Below are 22858 nucleotides of genomic sequence, written 5' to 3'. Positions count from 1 at the left end.
CACCATCTGATGTTGGTGGTTGTAAAAGAATGTATGTGTGATAAGAAGCTATTCAGAGCCAGTTTTATTGTCCAGCACTGATCGAAGGCATTTCTATAATAAGTACCGACTATAACGGTTGTAAATACTATTATTCAGTTCACACTTTATTTGTTTATTCAAAGCCCTTAAGCTAATAAAAAAAATTATGTGGTTCCTATTACGTTCAATTTTAGAATAGGTAGGGTAGGTAGATATTTTATCTTATTTTTTTTAAATATTTTTTTTTTCATGTGTGCGTATCTAGTTATGTTTTCCGTTGTATTACAAATGGTCTCTGTGTTGTTTATTTCATCCTATCAGATGTACAGCCATTACAGATTGGAAGAACAGTTTCGTATTGTCTTTTTCAGTTGATGTCAGTTTCCACATCCACTATTTCTGGCGAGACTTCACAATTTCCCAATTTCATTATTTTTTTCTCAAATATGTAAAAAAAAGTTTAGGGTCAGCAGTGAAAAACCAGCTGGGGTCGGGTAACCAGAACCAAACAATTTTTCTTCTTCTTGGCCTTAGTATCTGAAGGACTACACACAATACATGCATACATGATCACACAATTATAAAAAAAACCCACAAATCCGTTAATATAGTCACTAACGCAAAAGAAGTTTATTCATTTATTGACTCCTTAACTCTGAAAACTTACGATTCACTACAAATGATCGAGATAAAATTCCAAATTTTTTGTAGCTCTTTATTAAAAAATAAGAATACTTTGCCGTCTTCTCTGAAGACTCGGAACATGATTTATAATCTAACAAATACTCATTAGAAGTTATAGTTTGTACTCCTGTTGCGATAAAAGTCTCTTTTTCTGAATTCAACATAATAAAAGTTTTCATCATTTGCAAAGTTATACTTTTCTTTGTTTGCTTAATTTGGAACAAAATATAGAGCAAGATTGAAATTATGATATGATTATGAAAAAATTGGAGATAAATTTGCTTTTTGAGCTGAAAACTGGCAACGACTTTGAAGTACAACTGAACATAAGACTGAGTTTGAGTAAATTTACACAAACAAACAAACAAACAAACAAAGAGACAGATATCGTTTGTTAGGTAATACGAATACTTTCAATATTTGCAACCCGTGCTGGATATTGCTCAATATTTTGATTATCATTTTTTAAGCATTTTCAACAATATTCAGACCAAATTTGCATACGGAAGAGCTGTCCAACGTCATAAGATCTTCACATGTTGTTGTCTACTACATCAGCTGACCACTGTGGATATGCAGGATCTGATTTCTAACCAGCTGCCCTTTGACCTCTGGCAAAGTTCATACAGCAGGAAGTAGAGCAGAGTATAATACTGTTCAGTGTAGCAGTGCCAAAGACAGAAATTGACAAATATATGCCCAATAATAAATGTCATTAGTTGATTATCCAGTTGAAAAAGACTGAAGTGTACAGTCAAAAAGTTCAGAGTACTACTATTTATTACTCTTTTGAGTTTGGATAAACCATTTAAATTTGTGTTGCCCCCAAAACAATGAACTTTTAATTGTGGCTTTTGTCATTACATGCCTCAAACTCACTCTCTTTTTTGGACTCACACGATCAAACACACACAGAGACACACACAGACAGACAGACAGACGTATGATCGTTTGAATGTAGCTGCACCTTGCCATTGCTTTTATCAGTTTAATCAACTGAAACCAACTCCACATCAAATATCAGAGTTGCATTTGGAGGAATTCTAGAACAAGTTGTCAAGGAATACAAACAAGATGATGGAGTGACAATGGAAAGATTTTAAATGCATGGCTAATGTCCTGTATTGTCATATATGTACCACTGATTACTTGAATTTATGTACTTGCATACTAGTGGTATTTGTACAAACTTTTGCTGTTTGGATAAATATGTGTAAAATTACACAATCCCATGCCACATGAGCACCAGCATGGGTACTTGGGGGGGGTTTAGAGTATTTGCACTTGTGCTTGCAGTGTTTCTTGCCGCATTTTCATATTCACTTGTTATACTCGTGAATGTATGACTGCAGAGAATACTGCATCGCAAGTACTCAAGTACCTGGAGTATTGTCACAATGGCACTCATCCCATGACAGGGTTCAGTCATAATACTGCTGTAGTACTACAATGCAGCACTGCATATGTCTGAAATTCATCACTGCAGCAGCAATGCAATTCACTCTATGTACTCCTAAAATACATTTGATACTAAGATTTGTGATTTGGTAGCAAAGGATACTTTGCACCTTCCATTCCTTTTTTACCATAAGCCCACTCTGGTTCAATCGTCAACTCTGCTTTCTCTCCAACACCCATTGTCAGTACGCCTTCATCCCACTGGAAGGGGAAAAAAAAGGAACAAAATATTCATCATATCACAGCAAAATTGTTAGCAGGGTGTAACATGTTTTAGCACTTTGATGTTGGAAGATTATTAACATCTTCAAAGTACAATGTCCTGAATGAAAAAAATTTTATTACATAATCCAAATCAGGAGGATCAAAATGTAAAATGTAGAATATTGCTATTTTTGCTATTTCACACAGACTAGCTGACCTGGAAATATTATTCCAACTTATTTCAAATTGGTCATGAAGAGTTGGCAACATAAAAAGATATGGAACACCAAAGTGCTTGCAAGTTTTGTATTTGTAGTCAAAAATAGTATGTGTCAAATTCAATAAAAAAAATTGTTGTTATTCAACACTTCAAGTCACTGGGGTGATAAAAAAACAGGTACACAAAATCACTCCAATCAGTATAGACTCTACTGTTGCACCAAAACCCTTGTAATTACAACTATCAATATTCAAATACAGTAAAATCCATGAAATGTGACACAGGAATGAAAGAAAACCTAAATTTTACTTTTTTAGAATAATATGTTACAGCATGATTTACTGTGTGACAACTCATGTCCAACTTTAAAACAGACGATTATTTCTACAGAAGCTTACCCCCTTGATCACTTTCCCAATACCAACTTTGAATCGAAATGGCTGAGCTGACTTCTTCTTTTTTCCTGTATAAATTATAAAATAGTACAAACATGTCGCACTGGCTCAGTCACATCTAAGACAAATTAGTCACCACACCGCCCTCTAGTGGCAAACAGGAATCATCGTCAGTTTATACCCTGATAAAGGCAACAACCATCAAAACATTAACACGTAAGAAAAGTCACTTGGTGAAATCTGTACCCACTAACGATTGATGAAATCAGACATCACTGTTTAAAGTACTGACCCTTACTGGTAAAAATCACATTTTATTGAAAATTTCTCAAAATGAGTTACCAGTACACTTGTGCATGTAAACAGACTATTGATAACATACTAACAAAATAAAAATATTTATGCCCTTTTAAGTTCTTTGCTTAAAGAGAATTCACATTCACATGATTTCAAAACTCCAATGTTTCAATCTCACATAATAACATTTACGATATTTGATCAGTAAGGATTACATAGGATCATTTAGAAGTTCAACTTTGACTTTTTCTACGAATCTGCTAAACATCTAATTTTGCCGAATCTAAAATGGGGCATAAGCTGAGTTTCTACGCATAAAAGGTACTCGCATTATTCTACCTATTGAAGCACACTGAACTACCTCTTACCCACACACATTATAACCCAAAGCAGGACTATGCCATATATAGTAATATTGATGTGTTGACCTGAAATCCCCATCATTTCCAATGTAGGACAGCAGCAGTGCTTCATGCACTAGTAGTAACATAGCAAAGGTAATACCCCCAGGGACACACAGACAGGAAGAACAGCGCCCTCACAGTCAATTGTCCTTTGTACAATTGACTGAACCAAAACGTATCACAATTTTGTCGTACGGATAAAAAAATGTTCAGGAAATCCCTGCTATGCCATCAACAATGCCAGAAGACAATCGTAATGTTATAGAAAACATGCATCACCATAATGGAATGTGGTTTTACATAAGTATTGTCACTTGAGCAAAAAGTCTATAAACTCAGCTTGTGCCATTTTAAGGACATTGCAGTACAATGGCATGTTGAAGGTTCCCATACTAGATCCTGTAGCTCTAACAGACCTACAGAATGAAGATGATATGGAGTAGTTTGTGCCTACCTGTTACTATGTTTGTATCAAACACATTACCATTTTCTAACTTGCCAGTATACCACACAGCAACCATGTCTCCCTTCTTAGGCAAGTTCAATTTATCACCTTTCTTCATTATTCTCTTGCGATATTTAGGTACTTCCACTTCCTGTTGTGAAAAATGATATACCCTCCTCATATACCTTTAATCTCTTAATTGTCTTGAAACTCAGTCTTTGTCAAGACAAAGATATTAGGGTATATGGGAAGTCACTACCAGAGGGTTTCCCATTAACCCTTGCAGGAAATCCCCAAAATGTCTGAACCACTGTCAAGTGTAGTAGGGCTTCTTTACAAGACTTCAAAGTTGAACCCAGGTAAAATGACATGGGAACCCCCAGTAGATTTTACATACTTAGGCCAGAAAAAAAAAAAGCTGTTCAACGGGCAACATAACCCAACACATTGGGTAGGTAGGTCGATTTTTTTTTTTTTTTTTTTTTTTTACAAACAAACCACATGTAATGATGGCAAAACATTTGAAGTTGAGTTTACATTGTACTTATTCATTCATTTTGATTTTATCTCTTGCAATTTGTCTGTATGGCAATTGATTTCCATCAGCTCTAGTTAGGAAATGTGCACAATTTACAGTTAAACAAATTTTGTAGCTCCTCTCAAAATATGTTAAGACCCGCTAAGTGAAACTCCAGAATTGTTTTAGCCACTCCTTCTGTCACCTACACTATAGAGGAGATATAAAATTATATATGGTAGCACAGGTACAATGATGCATTAAAAATAAGTGATAATCAACTACAATAACAGTCCAAATGATATTACTTGACAAAGGATGTGCATTTCACATGGATACTTGTAAGGAGATGTCTCATAATCAGCTCTGACCTATGAAGGGAGGTACTTAGTCAGCCACCTTCCATCTTGTTTTGGGAGAAAGACAATTATTACCGTGATTGCTACTGATTGGAAGGATACATCCTCAAAAATGCAAACTTTTTTGAAAATAAGACAATATAGGAGGCCATTTAGAGGCATAAAATATCAAACAAACAACATGATTTAAAGTCTTACAAAGCTTGAATGTGGATTTTAAAATACCAGAATTGAGAGACAATTATGACATGCAGTACATTTTATCTGGCTATGAAGTGTATTTTGTTGTGGCAAAGCTGAAAGATATTTTGCAGATGTGGTAAATGACTTCTCCTGAACATTAATTTGATTCCAAAAAAATCATGAATAAAGAAAGAGTAAAACATTTGAAGACTTTCAGACTATCAGACTTTTGATGGCCCAATGACTGTCCTTCCCATGGTCATAAAGATTTGCTCATTTCGTTTAGTGAATATTGGATATGCAACAGTTTAATTTTATCTCAATTCATGCTTGTATGCATCATCAGAGCCAAGTAAACCACTGATAGTACATAATTTGGAATTGACTCAAATGTATATTGTTACATGTACTACTCAGAAAATATAAAGAAATTCCCTTAATTTTGAAACAAAGTGTGCATTTCACTGACATGCAAAGCCGGCATGAGGATATTTTGCCCATCACCAAAAAAAAAAAAAAAATTGAAATGCCAAAAATATGGGTAGGTAGGGGCCCGTTGAACAGCTTTTTTTTTCTGGCCTTACCACCCTTAGCAAAAACACTAGTACATGTAGGAGACCCAGGTAAAACGACATCAGAACCCCAGTAGATTTTACCAACTTACCGCCCTTAGCAAAAAACACTGACCTGGTAAATCAGTCAGTCATACTTGGAATAACATGAAATCTGAATACTTCCAACATCTACCTACCGCTGCCTTCTCGGTCTCTTTCACTTTCAGCTTCTCTGTTTTCTCTGTTACCACAGCAACTTCATCTGCTGGTTCCTCATCCCCTTTGAAGGCTTTGGTTTCAAACAGTTTATTATATGCATCAATCAGGTGTTCTTTCTTAGATGTTTTAGTCACATTTTTCACTTGTCCAACTAATTTATGCTCTTTCAGAAACTGAAAACACAACCCAAAATAATTCAAATGGTATGATTACTACATCCACTGGCTCTAAACATGAAAACACGCAATAAAATTTTTTTTTCAAGGATTACTTGAATGAAATACATGTATACGCTGTTACCAACTATACTTTGTTAAAGTGATGTTCTTTTATTAAACTGAGCAAAAGCTAATCTGTTTTGAAACTATATATATATATATATATATATATATATATATATATATATATATATATATATATATATATATATATATATATATATATATATATATATATATATATATATATATATATATATATATATAATGGTTAATATAAGGTTAATTATTACAAGTCAAGTCCTAGATGTAGTACTGTTGTAGCAGTTTCGCCATGTTGCTCTCAGTCCTCCAATAGAACCTTTGTTTTTCTTTGCAAACCCCGTAGGAAATAAAAGGTAAAACGAAAAATGTTCAGTCACACAAAATAAAATATAAAAAAGAATAAAAAAAAGTATTGGTAAATAAAAAACAATGCTACAATTACTGCAGCTAGTCAAGGGAATGTCAAAAACGGTGACTTTGGCAAGATTTTACACTAAAAGAGTTTTTGTATGGTCATATTGTCACTCCGTTTAAATAATCATTGTTTCATAGTAATCTCAGAATGTTCTAGATATGTTAGAGCAGCGATACACATTCCGATGTTGGGATTACAATACTAGAAACATTGGTCATACATGCACCATGCATTGCACGTACACATCGTGTACTGTACGAAATGGTGTTTACAGCATCCCACTCCGACTTCACAAAATAAACTTTCACATGTCAGTGCCTTACGTAAAGAAACATATCCAATTACAAGTGCTCTTACCTCAGTTGAAGAATTCTGCTGCAAAAATTGCACAACATCTTTCTTTGAAACGTCATCAGATGAAATTTGTTCAGTTGTCCAGGGTGGGCTCGGTTCCACCATATTGAATCCAGATAAACTTAGCAATGTGCGCTTGGACTAGTTGTGGGAAGTTAACAAATTGCATAATTTTTTTATTGTTAAATTTGTTTATGTCATCAAAATGAATTCCATAAGAAATATCTATTATAAATTAAATTGATAAAAATTATATTTTTCGTTTGTAATACTCATTAGTATCAATGATAACTTATCTTCCATGGCGATATATCAACATTTCTTTTTAGTCACTCCATCCCTGTCTTCATGATTTCTGCTACTTCCGGTTCTGTTGACAGAATTGTACTTCCGGGTCATGATAGCATGGTGTCAAGCTTTAAAACGGACCCACCCAAAAACAGAATTATACAGGATTTTCATCGGCGCAGAGGAAATTTATGTCATATCGAGTATACCAAGAGTGTGAATTTGTATTATTTCACCGGTTTATGCACCACAGTATAACATATTCAAACCCTGCTGTACGGAAATCATTGAATGCGGATTGACTTGTGGCGGCATACCAAACAAACGGAGGGAAACGCCGTTTTGCTGTTGTTGATGTACAGTGTGCTGTGTCGATAGTTAGCTGCAACGATCGAAGTTGCCTGTCAAGAGTGATTCCCAATCTGCAGTTAGACTATCCTGTTTAAAGAGCAGGGATCTAACGTCTTCTGTAACCATTCTTTTCATAAAAAATGACGGAGAAAAGTAAATTGGTGTCCCGTTGGCAGGGCTCCTTTACTAAGGGTACCGACTTCGATTCGTGGGGTCAGTTGGTGGAAGCAGTCGACGAATATCAGATGTAAGTACAAACACAGTTTCACCCTATGGACTTTGGCATGTGTGTGTGTGTGTGTGTGTGTGTGTGTGTGTGTGTGTGTGTGTGTGTGTGTGTACACAATTAAAACAAATTTCTTTTATATTAGGTGTGGAGAACATGGATAATTGGTTGGTGTGAGGTTGTTTAAACTACAGTAGTAGTGGGTAAGATTGTGTCTGTCTTGTTTTTATGCTTAATTCTGAAAGTTAGCTGCCTTTTTCTTTTATGTATCACTTTCAACATTGATAATTAAGTTATTGTAATACTTAGAACATTGCCTACACATTTAACATTGACCAACTAAATATTTGTATTTTTTCAATCGTACCACAGGCTTTCAAGACAGTTGCACAGGGAAGCAACATCAAGTTCAAGTCAGTTTACAGATGATCAAAAGGTAGTGTATTTCTTGTATTTATAAATTCTACGGGCAAGTGCAGTCCATTCTGAAATTCCAAACAAGAAGTGAACGCAAGTTTTTAATTGAAATTTCACAGTACCAAAAAATTAGAGAAAAAAGAAGAATGTTATTTTATTTTTAAAAAATCATTTTCAAAGTAAATGACTGACTAATTATTAAGTTGACTATTGCATTATCTTTGCTTTGATTTTATTTTGATTTCTCCTTTCCAATTCCATATTGTAAAGAACATTTAGGTCATGTGAAATTATTCATAATTTTTTTTTCTTCAAATTTCTAAATTCCTGTTTATGTATCAGAGAATACCTTAACTGCACATCTTGATTTCTTGTTATTTTGAAGAAGAAAAAGTAGCACAAAAAATGAAAGAAAAAAAATTGTTGGTAATAAAATTCTGTATTTTAGACAACACATGTCAAGTTGTATGTTTAGTACAAAATGTATATAAATAAAAATTGAATAAATGAACAAATTGATTAACCCTATAATAAGTTGGTTTCTGTAACTCTGGGTAATTATACCCTATATATATAGGATGTCTGGTTTTACACATAAAGGGTTGTAATCTGACAAAAAACTCTCCCTTTTTGCAGAGAACATTATCCAAGATTGCGTCATGTCTAGAACTAAGAAGTCGGGCTTTGCAAGTAAGTACGACAGTTTTCAAACACATATCATTTTACAACAGTTCACAAGAAATTTCTATAGAAGTGTTGTTTTGATTATTGACTAGCACAAATGTAATATATCTATGCAAGGATAGGCATATCTTATGGGGAGCATGATAGTATATTTTTTAAATTATTGTTTGTTCCAAATTTGAGTTATTGTTGTTCTGTAAGTGTGATATGATGAGTGGTGTATGATGAGTTGAGGTACAAAGTAATCTGAATTCAAGGTCGTAAAAGGTCACTTTGGGGTGACAAGATATCCGATTGTGAAATAAATCATGAGATTTAAACAAGGTGTTGAAATATTCTTTCTTTTATTTTGGATATTTTGTGGCGCGTGCCATTTAGTATGTAGTGGAAATGTTATTATGTTTAGATAAGATATGGCATCTTGTACCGATATTGAAAGTTGTCCATGTATTGTGATATTGGTAGGCAAACCACAATTGGTGACTCTTGGTGACAGACAAAAAATGTGGAAATTGTACACAAAATGTCCTTGTCTATTTCTTATTTCTCCCTACTTTCAGAATATCTAGAAAATATCTAAATTTCTTAAAACAATTAAAATATAGGCAGTTACAAACTGAACTGAATTTGGTGTGTCATTCCTAAGTACAGGACCTACACTGTAACCTATTACAGATACTGATAGAATTCTGTCACACATCATTTTATGCATTGGATGCCTACAATCATTATACAAATCCCATATAGAGTAAAAACATCACAGAATGAAGTCAGGAGCTTTGTCAGTGAAATCGTGTCCTCTCAGTAAATTAGATCTATTATAAGTACTTATAAGAACAAGTAGAAATCACTTGATAAATGGATGGTCAACAATTTGACATGAACAGTAATTTAAGTTACATAAAAACTCTCAGACATGGTTCTTGTATGGACAGCATTTTGTTTGCATTGACAGCCTTTCTATTGATATTAGTTATTCCATGGTGTACATCTCATCTCAGAGTTTCTTCATTACATACCTTCTCAATGTAACCAAGTTGTTTCCAAGTTGGGAAAATGGAACTTTCATATTATTTAGCGAGAGATCATTTAATACTAACTTCCAAAATAGAACTAGTAACTACCATAGTCAAATAGTTGGTTATGTTGATGGAAAGAGTCTTATTTTAGGAAATTCACCAGCTGAGATGCATATGTAGTGGGGCACTAGATTAGTCCAACTATGTAGTAATATAGTAAGTTAGATAAATTGTTGTTGATTGTGCCAGGGCTTTAAGTTTAACAAATAGTTTGGTAAAATGCAAGTCATTAGGCTTACTTCGGTGAATAAAAAAACCTCTTCCTTTCATTCAACCGAAGTTAGCTAGTTTGATAACTAGTTCCTCCACTTATTTATGTCTGCTGTGTATTAACCTCAAACATTTTCTTTGATGGTTTGAAATACTACCTGTCATAGTCTGTCTACCTCTGTCTGGCTCTATGACTGCCAGTGCTTTGTATTACCAGATTGAAACACTAATGGAGTCACAGATCCAGAGATGTAGACAGACTTGTCAAATCTCTTGAGGTACAAAATCTCAATTATCCATCGATTTCAAATTTTCCAACATGGGTATATGAAGATATTTAGTTTTTCAAATCAGGTGTGGAAAGCTGTCATGTGCCTGTTTGATACATTGGCATTGTTAACACATCGATTTAGCCAATCTCAGATTGTTTGCCTGCTAATGCTGTTTCCCAATTTAAAACCTCTACAGTATTGAGGATGTACATAGTTGCTAGCTCAGTGCCTGTACCAGCTGTTCATTCTTGGGGTCATTTAGTGGTTATGACACCCAGGAGGGGGCCAAGCCTTGGAGCAGTTGTTTGGTTTCTCCATCTCAACGTGTCTAGAATATTCTATGCATGTCGTTGTCTCTACAATAATTTATGTATAAAGGAGTTGAAAGGAATACTATTCACAATAAGCCGAACAGAAGGAAAATCAATACAGATGAATCTATCTGATGTCATACAGACAACTCAATCATTGTAAAAAAAAAAAAATTGATAACTGACATTTTTACTATTGGATGTCATACAGAGGATTCTGTTATTGTAAAATAAGTCATATTATGAAAATATGACTTGTTCTTGTATCTGTTTATTTTGGCCATGGATCTTTTAATAATTATATTGTGCGTTCTTTGAATCTTACTTGTCTGTGTTTGAATTGATTAAAATGAAATTGACTGTCTCTCTAAGACAGAGAATATCAATGTTTTTAAAATCTTTTAAAATGTCATGTTTCAGAATTTTTATAATGTCGCTGTTTCAAGTTGTTTCTATTTGATGTTTGTAGATGCGTTTATATACTTTGTTCAGTTTTCGTTGTACCGTTTGTCCTTTTCCAAGTGTGACATATTTTTACTTGAGATTTTGTGTTTTACTTTTTTTTTTCTTTTTTTCTTTTTTTTTTTTTTGGGGGGGGGGCTGGGTAGATTAGGCTGGTACTAACAAGGGTTACCCATTTATCGATGTGTATTTTAAAGCATTTTGATAATAAAAGTCATTGTTGTTATTATTACCCGGTAGAAGTTGAATTTGAAATACTGAGTTTTTGGTCTGGTCTACAAATTACAGTAGATTGATGGACTATTATATTTTCACTTGGAATTCATGTTCTTGATTTCTGCTAAAAATAATACTCAATTAAGTCAATTAATTATTCAAATTTAGCAAACATACGTGTACATCAATTCTTAAATTAGTGACAGTGGTGTAATACAGTTACTTATAAGTATGCGTGCAATTTTTCTTTAATGAAATAATACTCGTTGCGATTTGACCAGAAAATTGCTGATACTTTTCAATTCATGTGTCAATATCCTAGAAAATCAATGTGAAATATTCCACACTTAGTATCAGTACAACATTATACTATTTCAGATAATGTTCACGGAATCCATTCCATTTTCATTCATCCGTTTGTAATGTTACAAACGTCAGTCTGTAGTGCGTAGATACAAAACTTCTACATAGGGGAACTTGTGGTAATACTTCCTGGTTAATTAGCAATTACAGACCATCTGGGAGAGTTAAGTGTGCAACTTACAAGGAAGGGGTGCTGTTATTAAAAGATAATGAACTCCTTGCACATAAACCCAACACATGTACAGTTCCTGAACACCTCAATCATTTCATCTAAAATTACAAGATTGTTGTTGACTTGTGGTTAAAATATACCCTTCAGTCAGTGTGGTACAAAATCAAGAACAAAAGCTGAAAAGAATTTAACGCCAATTTGCCTCTAGTATAAAATGTAATTGATGCCCTCAGGGAGTCGGTGGAAGGGTGTAGTTCCGGATCTGGGGCTTCTTAATTCCGGCCTCAATGCAGGTGACCCAGCCTGTGTTCAGTCATTGACTTTGCTATGAAAGCTGGCTTTCATAGCTACAAACCAAGCCAATGCCTGTAGACAGTATACATGGTAACACCCTTCTCAAATAGTGGCTGTTGTACTGTAATTCTGTAAGTGCCAACAGACTCTGCCCAGAGGGAGCTGTTGGAATGAGTTCTGTCCGTCGGTCCATTTTTCTGTAGTCTACATTGTAGATTCTATGCTTGTTGTTGATTTTGGCTTTTTGGGGCCTATTATTATTACATGGGTAATTCAATTCAATTCAATTCAATAATTTTATTGCCCATATATAAATGCGGAAATTTGTCTTCAGGCTCAAAATACAATCTACAAACAATTTACACAAGTGCAATATACAATTCTGTGTTTAAAATGGCGCAAATTAGCAATTACAAATCAACAACAAGCCTAGATTGTAGCCTTAATTTGTCTGCCATATGTAACCATATCTATGATATATATACAAGCTGAGTTCACTCAAACCTGGCATAATAAAGGTGCCATGCTACAGGGGACTATGCATATCATTTTGTTTTGAAATGTTATCAACTTAGTCTGTGTTACCTCTGCCATCATAAATTTCATCAGATGGTCTGTAAGATTTAGAGAATTTCAAAGGTTTAGGTATTAATTAACACAGGAATTTTTTTATGATTCGTGAAAAGTTGCTTCTTCAGAAGGAATATTGGCACTATCAAGGTTTTAAAATGTACCTGTGATACATTGTAATGTCCATGTGACTGTTCATAGATGACATAACTCATTGATTTACAGTGTTTTAATCATTGATCGTGTAGCTTTCCGAGATGTGTATACTTTTTATGCCAAAGTACACAGCCTACTAACATTTACTTCCTAACACCTTCATCAGTTGCTTCTCAGTCACTCATTTATTGATTTGAAACGTAAACACATCAATCAATTTCATGCTGTCATGAAATTCAAAAACAAACACTCACCCATGTTGATTTTGTGGGATGAGACTATTTACTTACATTGAGTGTATTTTCATTAGGATGACCTCTGTCAATTTAGATTTCTCATCAAAACACCTTAAAAAGTTATGGGTCAGATGGTTGTAAAACAGAAAGGAAATACATATGTAATGTGTGTGTGTGTGTGTGTGTGTGTGTGTGTGTGTGTGTGTGTGTGTGTGTGTGTGTGTGTACAATGTATGTTGATGATGCTTTTCAATAGCTATGTGATAATTAATAGCCTGGATGCCTCAGAAATGATAATAAAATCAAGGGGATAATTATTTGGCTTATCAAAAGTCTTGAATTTCATTGATAAATTACAATTTTTACCTATGCATTTGTGGGGTTGCCATCGATACGATGAGTGGAGTTGTAGTTTTTTGTAATTCGGTCATTGAGGACGTTAATTTTATCTTTGTTTTGGGTCAAATTCAAGAGATAAGATATATAGTCCTAAGGGTTGGTCTGGGTCATGAGAAATATAAACATGGCCAAGGCCCACCTTTATCTTCAGCCAGCTGTGTTAAACTTAATTTGATATTTTGTTGCGATGAAATATTAATATTGCAAAGTAATGTCACAAAATTTACTGTAATTTTATTTCAAAATTATGAGCACAGTAATTACATATTTGTCTCTCTCACTGTTTACTTCTATAACAGTCACCACATGCAGTAGAAGGGTTCTCTTTGGAAAGTTTGAAGAGGGTTGAATCAGGTACGTACAGAATTAGTGTCTTACTGTATAGAAAGTTAGAAAGGCATAGTTGATTAAAACTAGCCCAGAGACTTGGCTATTATGGCTGGAAATGTCGTTTGAAAAAGCCAACATGTTGTGTCATAAAGCCAAGTTTTCGGGCTAATTAAAACCTAACCCAGTCAAGCATCAAGATTTTGAGAGAATTGTAATTAGAATCATTGCCTGGGTGACCTTATACACTTTTCCAAAAATTGATCATTAAATACTAAAAATAATTACCTACATTTGATGAAAACAACTTCATACTTTCCCACCTTTGCATTTTTAGAAATTGAAAAGAGGGAAAAATGGAAAAATTCTTAGGCAGTTTCTGAAAACAAGGAACGTTTTTTTTTGCATTCAAATGATTTTGTCCCTCCATTCCACAACCCATAGGGAAATCATCACACTGCTGTGTCTTATTGATCTTTGAAAATGATAATTTTTGTCTAAAAAAACTGACATTTATTGAGTTCTATGTTATCCTACAACGGCTGCAATAAACAATCTAGCTGTATCTATTTATAGCTGTGTATCTAATAACCTTCTGGGTACCTTGAAGTGTCATTATGTCAACACAATGTGGGGACCACACCCAACCAAAGTATATCACTCTGTATCACACCAATGGCAGTTTTATCTTCAGCATACTCTACTCTGCATATATTCAGTACAACTGAATAATGCAGTCAGTGTTTGATTATGAGGACCTCTTCAATTTTTTTTTTGAGTTTTTCAAATTTTGGAATTTTTTGTTCATACACATAAATTCCAAAAATGAGTTCGTCACAGGAATAATTTATTTTCAGTGTACTGTACATTTTCTGCATAGGCTCAATCTCTTAAATGTTTCCAGCATTTGTTTAATCATTGACAATTTTTATTTAAAATTAAAAAAAGTGTCCAATTTTGTAATTTTTTGTAAACAAAAAATTAGTTTATTTGAACTGTATTGTTAAATCTGTATTTAAAAAAAATTAATTGTATAATTTTTTAAGGACATGAAAAAAGGAGAGAGAAAAGCTTAAATCCACATTGATAATATCTATAATAAAATATTTGAGTTTTCCAGAATTATAGATTTGAATATTACCTCTTTTTTTAAAAAAAACCCTATTCTGTATTTTTTATTTTAATATCCATGTGTAAATTATGTGGAATTTGTAACTGCCTGGTACATTTATAAAACCTAAAATTGATGTGAGTATAGAATGAATTTAGGTCTTTACCGTCATTTAGATATTAGTGTATGTCATTTGAGTCAGTATTAGTGATGCACTCAAAAGAAGTCCCAGGACGAAAGACTCCTGATAAATAATTCATAACATGTGACAGTAGACATCCATACAAAGTGCTCAATGCAGTATTTCTGTATATCAGCATCAAAATTGGTCTGTAAGGTTAGGTACACCATGGCAGGGCGTCCTCACACATCGGTCAACCCCTCTCGTGCTGGTGAGGGCGGAACAACACGACTTATCTTACAGGCACATGAAAATATGTCTCTTTTTATCAAACAGGCAGTTACACTTTGTTATATGATCTTGCTGTCTGTCAACTCTGACCTGTGGTTTACTCCTGTTTTGAAATGAAATATTGCTGCCAACAATGGCCATCAGTAGCAGAGTTATTCAAAATAGATATTGATTTAGACTGAGGCTGATGATGTCATCGTCTCAGCTTGACGTGTATTGGTTTCTTTAACCCTTTCATGACTAGAGACGATATTGGAATAAATAGAAACTTGATTGTAAGAACATTTTCTAAAATTTAAGAATATTATTTCATTGGGAAGTAATATTTCTTGAATTCTGGTCTAAAATAAAGTTGATCTTTCTCCAAAAATTACAGAGAGACAAGAATTTTTGTTCAAAAATTTTGGCGGGAAAGTTTCTAGTCCTGAAAGGGGTAAACTAAACTTCAATACATGAGTATACATTTCAAAAGCAAAATTTTCTTCAAAATAACTTGAATTGCAAAAAAAGTTTGAACATTGAAAACCTAAAAATGTGTTTCGACTGCTGATAGTAATTCAAAGAAAGATGAAAGTAACATACTAGTAAACAACTTTAAATGCTTAAAATTATTTCTACCAATTTCACACAACTGCAAATACAAAAGCATTACTGAGCACTTTCAACTAGAACCTCTAGCCTTGTTCACTCACTGCCACTAGAGGGCGTAGTAGCTAAGCAGATATTTAGACTACATTTTGTAATTGAATGTTAACAGGTTTGTAAAATATGTCCTCACTGATAGGATGTATTTGTCGGCTCAATTGCATTTGAATAGATCATGTTTTATTATGCAAATCAAGATAGATTGAGAAGGGATTAGACACTTTAGGAAAAGCAGGATGAAGTACTTTTCTCAAACATCAAATAGTTACAAAGGATCTGGAATTTTATGAGGACTCTATGTAGTTTTGAACACTGACAGAAATAAGCACATTTACAATTTTCAGCAAATAAACTGATTAACATACTAGTGGCTTATTTTAATATATTTATATTTATATTTCTATATTTCTAATCTTCCCCACCACCCCACCACCCCACACACACACACACACACACTCACTTAATCATGAATATGTCTTCTAAAATGACAATATAAAGATATATCCTAGATGGTGATGTATTTAAATAGATGATTCTTCAGAAAGATAATTTGGTCAGTTTGTCATGTGTAAAGCATAATTTCCTGAACAGAAAGTGATTAATGTTGACTTGTCCTTTATTTCTTGTTTCAATACAGTGTTACAAGGTCTTCTAAGTCGGTCTCAGCCAGAATTCCCAGTATCTGTTCCATCAACACCTCTCAGGTAAGGTTGTGTAGTACTGGGGGGGGGGGGGGGGGGGGGGGAGAGAGAGAGCGAGAGAGAGACAGAGAGACAGAGAGACAGAGACACACACACACACACACACACACACACACACACACACACAAAAAAAAAAAAAAAATCATATACAAAAGATACTATATTTTTGTGATACTATATAGTTGTGATTTTACTGCTGGAGATTGATTTCCTAAAACGGAAGACCTAATTCGATGGCTGAAATATCATGTCATTTGCATAATCTATTTTAACCTGCACTGTAAATGACTTAATATGTACTCAAAAATGGCTAGCATCTTTGACTAGTTTTACACCTCAGCTGACTTTTTTCAAGAAGAAGACATTTGCATAATTATCTGCAATAAATGAATACAAAAATGTCTGTAAACATCCAACCAGGTGTCACATCAAAGTATGCTTCATCAAGGACTTTAAAACACAATCAACTTTAACACTGAAGAGAAATACTGCGGCATTGGCTCACACATATAGTTCAAGCATATAAATTTAGACTTAAGAATAAAAGAACAAATGGAGACCTTCATCTAAAGTTCTAACACACTCCTGAATGGAACTCTAGCATGGCAAAAGAGAGAGAGAAGCAGACAAATATGCTAACTTGAAAGCTTGAAAAAAAAACATGGCTTCAACATTATGGGTGTTGTCTTGTTTCAGGCCTCCACCAATGCTTGAAAAGGGTGAAATTAATGACCTTGATGTTGAAGATGAAGAAGAAGAAGAGGAAGAGGAAGTTAGTAATTTAGGAGCCACAGGTGGTAGTAAAAGTAGCGGTGGTAGTTCTACAATAACCAGTATAAGAAGTTCAGTACCTACATCATCATACAGATGTAAGTATACAGATTGTAGTACCAGGTGGTAGTACCAAGGGGAAGTACCAGGGGGTAGTACCAAGGGGAAGTACCAGGGGGTAGTACCAAGGGGAAGTACCAGGGGGTAGTACCAAGGGGTAGTAGCAGGTGGTAGTATAAACAGGGGGTAGTACCAAATGGTAGTACCAGGGGGTAGTACCAAGTGGTAATAACAGGGGGTAGTACCAAGTGGTAGTACCAGGGGATAGTACCAGGTGGTAGTACCAGGTAGTAGTACCAGGTGGTAGTACCAAGTGGTAGTACCAGGGGGTAGTACCAAGTGGTAGTACCAGGGGGTAGTACCAGGTGGTAGTACCAGGAGGTAGTACCAAGTGGTAGTACCAAGTGGTTGTACCAGGGGCTAGTGCCAAGTGGTAGTAACAGGGGGTAGTACCAGGTGGTAGTACCAGGTAGTAGTACCAGGTGATATTACCAAGAGGTAGTACCAGGTAGTAGTACCAGGTGGTAGTACCAGGGGCTAGTACCAGGTGGTAGTAACAGGGGCTAGTACCAAGTGGTAGTAACAGGGGCTAGTACCAAGTGGTAGTACCAGGAGGTAGTACCAAGTGGTAGTACCAGGGGATAGTACCAAGTGGTAGTACCAGGAGGTAGTACCAAGTGGTAGTACCAGGAGGTAGTACCAAGTGGTAGTACCAAGTGGTAGTACCAGGTGGTAGTACCAGGTGGTAGTACCAGGAGGTAGTACCAAGTGGTAGTACCAGGTGGTAGTACCAGGTGGTAGTACCAGGTGTTTGTTCATGTACTTGGTGTAAGCACCAGGTGTAATTATCAAGTTCTAGTACTTGGTGTAGTTACAAGGGGGTAGTATCAGGTGTAAATAAAAGTAATAGTAGCAAGTACTGCAATAGTACCAGTACCTATGTCATCACATACAGTCAAACCTTAATCGACCACGCACTTGCTTGTATCAACCCTCAGAAAACCCAGTCACATTTTTTCCATACCTTACAGAGCAACCACTTGTCTTATGTTGCTAGCAGTCACTTTTTAACACTTTTTGTTGCCATTCACACTTTGGATAACATTCTCATCTGGCTACTGAGGTACTCTAAATGTGTTTGTGTTATTGTTGTATAGTTAGCTACAAATCTTATACCAAGTTTTCATTATTCCTTGGTCATCAGTCATCTGATAATGATATTATAAACTCATTCTCTTCTAGCCGGCAATCTTTTACCCAGAATTCCACATGAACCAGGCATGACGTTGTTGACCATACGAATTGAGAAGATTGGTCTCAAAGGTGCAGCTTCACATGTTGATCCTTTTTTTACCGTTAGTGTCAAAGGTAAGGTACAGTCAGTTTGAGTTAATAGTAGCCGTATTAAACAATTACAATTTAAGATCAAAGTCTTGGTACATCAGGAATAAGTTGAATATTATATATGTGTTTAAAGTCATATGTTGGATTAGGATTTTAAGAAAACCCAGTTGTCTGGCATAATTGAAGTTGGTCCTACCCCTTCCCCACCCCCACACGTCTTTATGTACGTATGTATGTAAGTACGTACGTATGTACGTACGTACGTACGTACATACATACATACATACATACATACATACATACATATATACATACATACATACGTACGTACGTACGTACATACATACATACATACATACATACATACATACATACATACATAAATACATACATATATACATACATACGTACATACGTACGTACGTACGTACGTACATACATACATACATACATACATACATACATACATACATACATACATACATACATGTACATACATACATACCTACATACATACATATGTACGTACGTACGTACGTACATACATACATACGTACGTACGTACGTACGTACACACACATACACACACACACACATACACACACACACACACACACACACACACACACACACACACACACACACACACACACTCACAATATATAGATGTTAGTCGGAGCCAATTAAATTTTCAATGCCCATATCAAAATGATTTCATTGGGGTGGTTTTGATTTCAGTACTCGAGTACTCTATCACAAACAATTTGCAAGCTTTTGACTTTTAGCATTTACATTGGCTGGTATAACAATGAACAAATCAGCTTATGAATAATAGGCACAAATGGGGGAAGAAAAAGTAGAACATATACCTCCAATGTAGCCCATCAGTCAATATGAATAACTTCTATCATGTGACATGTTCTCTGTTTTATCTGTACATAGACTTAAGTGGTGTAGATGTTACATCCGTACAAGAAACACCAGTTGCCATCAGTAAAGAAGATCTCTACATTAATTTTGACACAGAATTAGAAGTTCAAAAGCCAATAGAAAAATTACCAAAAGGTAAGTACTACCGGTATGTGTGTTGTGCAGATGATAGTGTAATGTTTGTATGTTGTCAGACTTGTACATTGCTAGGTGTGAATATTTGTAAAGATGATCTGTCATTTGTTCTCCTATGGATAAACTAATGGCAAAATACTGTAACTCCTATAGGGCTAAATAGTTAGATGGTAACTAATGTACTGGCTAGAGGTGTAGCTATAATGTAGCATGTGTAACTGTGAACTTGAATAATACACTGTTTTACTTTTTGATGAGTGAGAGAGCTAGTCAGTGTGTGTGTGTGTGTGTGTGTGTGTGTGTGTGTGTGTGTGTGTGTGTGTGTGTGTGTGTGTGTGTGTGTGTGTGTGTGTGTGCACACATGTTTGCATAGTGTGCAGTGTATAGTTTGTAGTGTGTGTGTACTATATCATGTGCAGGTTTAAATACAGCAGTATACTGTTGTTAGGAGAGAAGTATACAGGTGTACAACTTGTCCTTCTTTGATGTCATTACAGGTACAGCAATCTTTTTTGAATTCAAGCACTACAAACCAAAGAAGAAGTTTACCAGCACTAAATGTTTTGCCTTCATGGAGCTGGATGAAATTAGAAATGGTGCCTGTGTTATTGAATTGTAAGTAGTAGCGCAGTGTTTTGTCTCTTCCCTATGTTAGCCAATCTCAGTACTCATTGCACAATGCTTCCAATTAGCCAATCACAGTACTCATTGCACAATGCTGCCATTTAGCCAATCGCAATACTCATTGCACAATGCTGCCATTTAGCCAATCGGAATACTCATTGCACAATGCTGCCATTTAGCCAATCGGAATACTCATTACACAATGCTGCCATTTAGCCAATCGGAATACTCATTGCACAATGCTGCCAATTAGCCAATCACATTACCCATTGTACAATGCTGCCAATTAGCCAGTAACATGGCCATGCTTGCAGGGCTGGGGTGGGGGATGATTGCCCGGAAGCAGGCAGGAAGCAAAATCATATGTTTATTTGCCATATGAACACTTTTTACCTGCACTTGGGTGAATAGAGAGAAATAAAACTCTATGACAACATTTCATATAATCATTAATTATACTTTATTTGTATATATTTTCTGTTTCAATCTTGCTGCTTGGATATAAGGTTGCGCAAAACATGAAATTTGCCCTCACTAACAACCTTCAGCCACCTTCACAGTGAGCAGAATAGCCCAAGGGGTCTAGCAGCAAGGCTACATTCTTCCTTAACAATTCAGTGATGTGGTTTCTCAGAATATATACTGTGCCAGAATCCACAATTTGGCCCAGTTAGTGATTCTTAACTCACAATTTAGTAAACGGAATGTCTTTGTCTTTTATCATTTATCTGTCTGCTACAGGTACAAGAAGCCCACAGACTTCAAGAGGAAGAAGCTCAGTCTTCTGACATCAAAACAATTGTATCTTCACCTTTTCCTGATACTTCATACTGAGTAGAACGACTACTAACCAAGTTATACTACAAAGCATCTTGAGTTACCATCTAAAGGCAGCCATATTTATTTCTGTGTTTCTCACCGGGACATCTTAAAAGTGATGGGTCAGGTTGGTGTAAGTAACGAAAAAAGAGAGAAAAATAGGCTTATGTACATGTTGCTGATATTTTCAATTTATAATCATATTTTTATAGTCTGGTTGACTTGGAAATGACAATTAAAGTCAGAAGGAAGCTATGAACCATTTGATTCATAAAAGTCTCACAATAAACGATGACTTTCATGCGGACATATACACTGTACTTGTCTTACCGATACCACCATCAATGATGTTGTGATTTTTTCTGATCTTGCCATAGAGGGCAGTATTTAAGAGAAATTTCAGTCTGATTCCATAGACATAGGGTCAGTTGGGTCATGAGAAACATAGAAATAAATAAAGCTACCCTCACACAGTCTACCCTATTTTTTCCTGATAGTTGGTACAGTCATATTGTATCAAGTGGAAAGACTGGGCAACTATACAGGAGGTGGGGGAAGTGGGGTAACTGGTCATACAACCAAGCTCTTGAACTTGTCTACCCTATTTTTCCTGTAAGATGGTACACTCTCATTGTATCTAGTGGAGAAGACAGCAATTATACAGGAATAAGGTGGAGACGGGTACATGATTTCAAAAATGTACAAATGATTGCATCGGTTTCTGAAGATATTTCAAGAAAGGCCTTTCTCAAAATCAACAAAGAGTATTTCTTCCTTTTTTGAACAAGATTTTATTTAATGTAAATGTTTTTTAAAAGTTGTATGTAATGTTCCAAGTTATTGTGCTGTGGTTTAGTTTTGTATAATGTATGCGTCTGTCAATATCCTACGTCGTTTCCGATGTTAAAACTAATTTTGCTGAAATACGAAATGTGGTTGAAATTTTACTGCATCTGTTTGTGATTTTACGTCGTATTTTATAGTTAACAAAGAATACAGTCCCAATTGTTATATCTTTAGAGAGAAACCATTACATTAACTTTCTGCCAATTTTGGAAATAATTATTAATAATCGATGTTATTTAGGGCCATAAAAATAATGTGTGAATACATATGAATTAGTATATGTGTGTCCGTATATGTGCATAAATATGCATATATGAGTGTGTGTGTGTATGTGTGTGTGTGTGTGTGTGTGTGTGTGTGTGTGTGTGTGTGCTCATACATGTGCCTAAAAACACATATGTGTTCTAAGCATTTTAAAGGATGTTGGAAAAGTGA

At 35.0% G+C, this 22858-nt stretch overlaps 2 protein-coding genes across 2 annotated transcripts; one reads left to right on the top strand and one right to left on the bottom strand.

The window, feature by feature from the left end:
- Positions 1 to 633: 633 nt before the first annotated feature.
- Positions 634 to 7137, bottom strand: LOC144450138 (peptidyl-prolyl cis-trans isomerase FKBP3-like). The gene is made up of 6 exons (XM_078140709.1): positions 6996 to 7137; positions 5939 to 6133; positions 4138 to 4279; positions 2986 to 3050; positions 2267 to 2364; positions 634 to 1748 (listed from the first exon to the last, which is right to left on the bottom strand). The coding sequence occupies exons 1-6, from the start codon at positions 7095 to 7097 to the stop codon at positions 1694 to 1696; spliced, it is 657 nt and encodes a 218-aa protein (XP_077996835.1). The 5' UTR covers positions 7098 to 7137; the 3' UTR covers positions 634 to 1693.
- Positions 7138 to 7657: 520 nt separating this feature from the next.
- Positions 7658 to 21745, top strand: LOC144453380 (axin interactor, dorsalization-associated protein B-like). The gene is made up of 10 exons (XM_078144661.1): positions 7658 to 7878; positions 8230 to 8293; positions 8911 to 8964; positions 13998 to 14052; positions 16831 to 16897; positions 17591 to 17763; positions 18968 to 19093; positions 20012 to 20134; positions 20632 to 20749; positions 21500 to 21745. The coding sequence occupies exons 1-10, from the start codon at positions 7772 to 7774 to the stop codon at positions 21594 to 21596; spliced, it is 984 nt and encodes a 327-aa protein (XP_078000787.1). The 5' UTR covers positions 7658 to 7771; the 3' UTR covers positions 21597 to 21745.
- Positions 21746 to 22858: the final 1113 nt, after the last annotated feature.

This window comes from Glandiceps talaboti, chromosome 2 (assembly GCF_964340395.1).
Source record: "Glandiceps talaboti chromosome 2, keGlaTala1.1, whole genome shotgun sequence".
Lineage (NCBI taxonomy): Eukaryota > Metazoa > Hemichordata > Enteropneusta > Spengelidae > Glandiceps > Glandiceps talaboti.
Note: the sequence above shows the minus strand (reverse complement) of the source record. Positions and strands in the feature narration are given on the sequence as shown.

Bases quoted from the DNA above. Each gene is read 5' to 3' on its own strand.
- LOC144450138 (XM_078140709.1), bottom strand. From the start codon at position 7,097: ATGGTGGAACCGAGCCCACCCTGGACAACTGAACAAATTTCATCTGAT. The intron at 4,280-5,938 runs GTAGGTAGATGT...TTTTCACAACAG, and splicing joins AAGAGACCGAGAAGGCAGCG to GAAGTGGAAGTACCTAAATA. The intron at 3,051-4,137 runs GTAGGCACAAAC...TAATTTATACAG, and splicing joins TGATACAAACATAGTAACAG to GAAAAAAGAAGAAGTCAGCT.
- LOC144453380 (XM_078144661.1), top strand. From the start codon at position 7,772: ATGACGGAGAAAAGTAAATTGGTGTCCCGTTGGCAGGGCTCCTTTACT. The intron at 17,764-18,967 runs GTAAGTATACAG...ATTCTCTTCTAG, and splicing joins ACCTACATCATCATACAGAT to CCGGCAATCTTTTACCCAGA. The intron at 20,135-20,631 runs GTAAGTACTACC...ATGTCATTACAG, and splicing joins AATAGAAAAATTACCAAAAG to GTACAGCAATCTTTTTTGAA.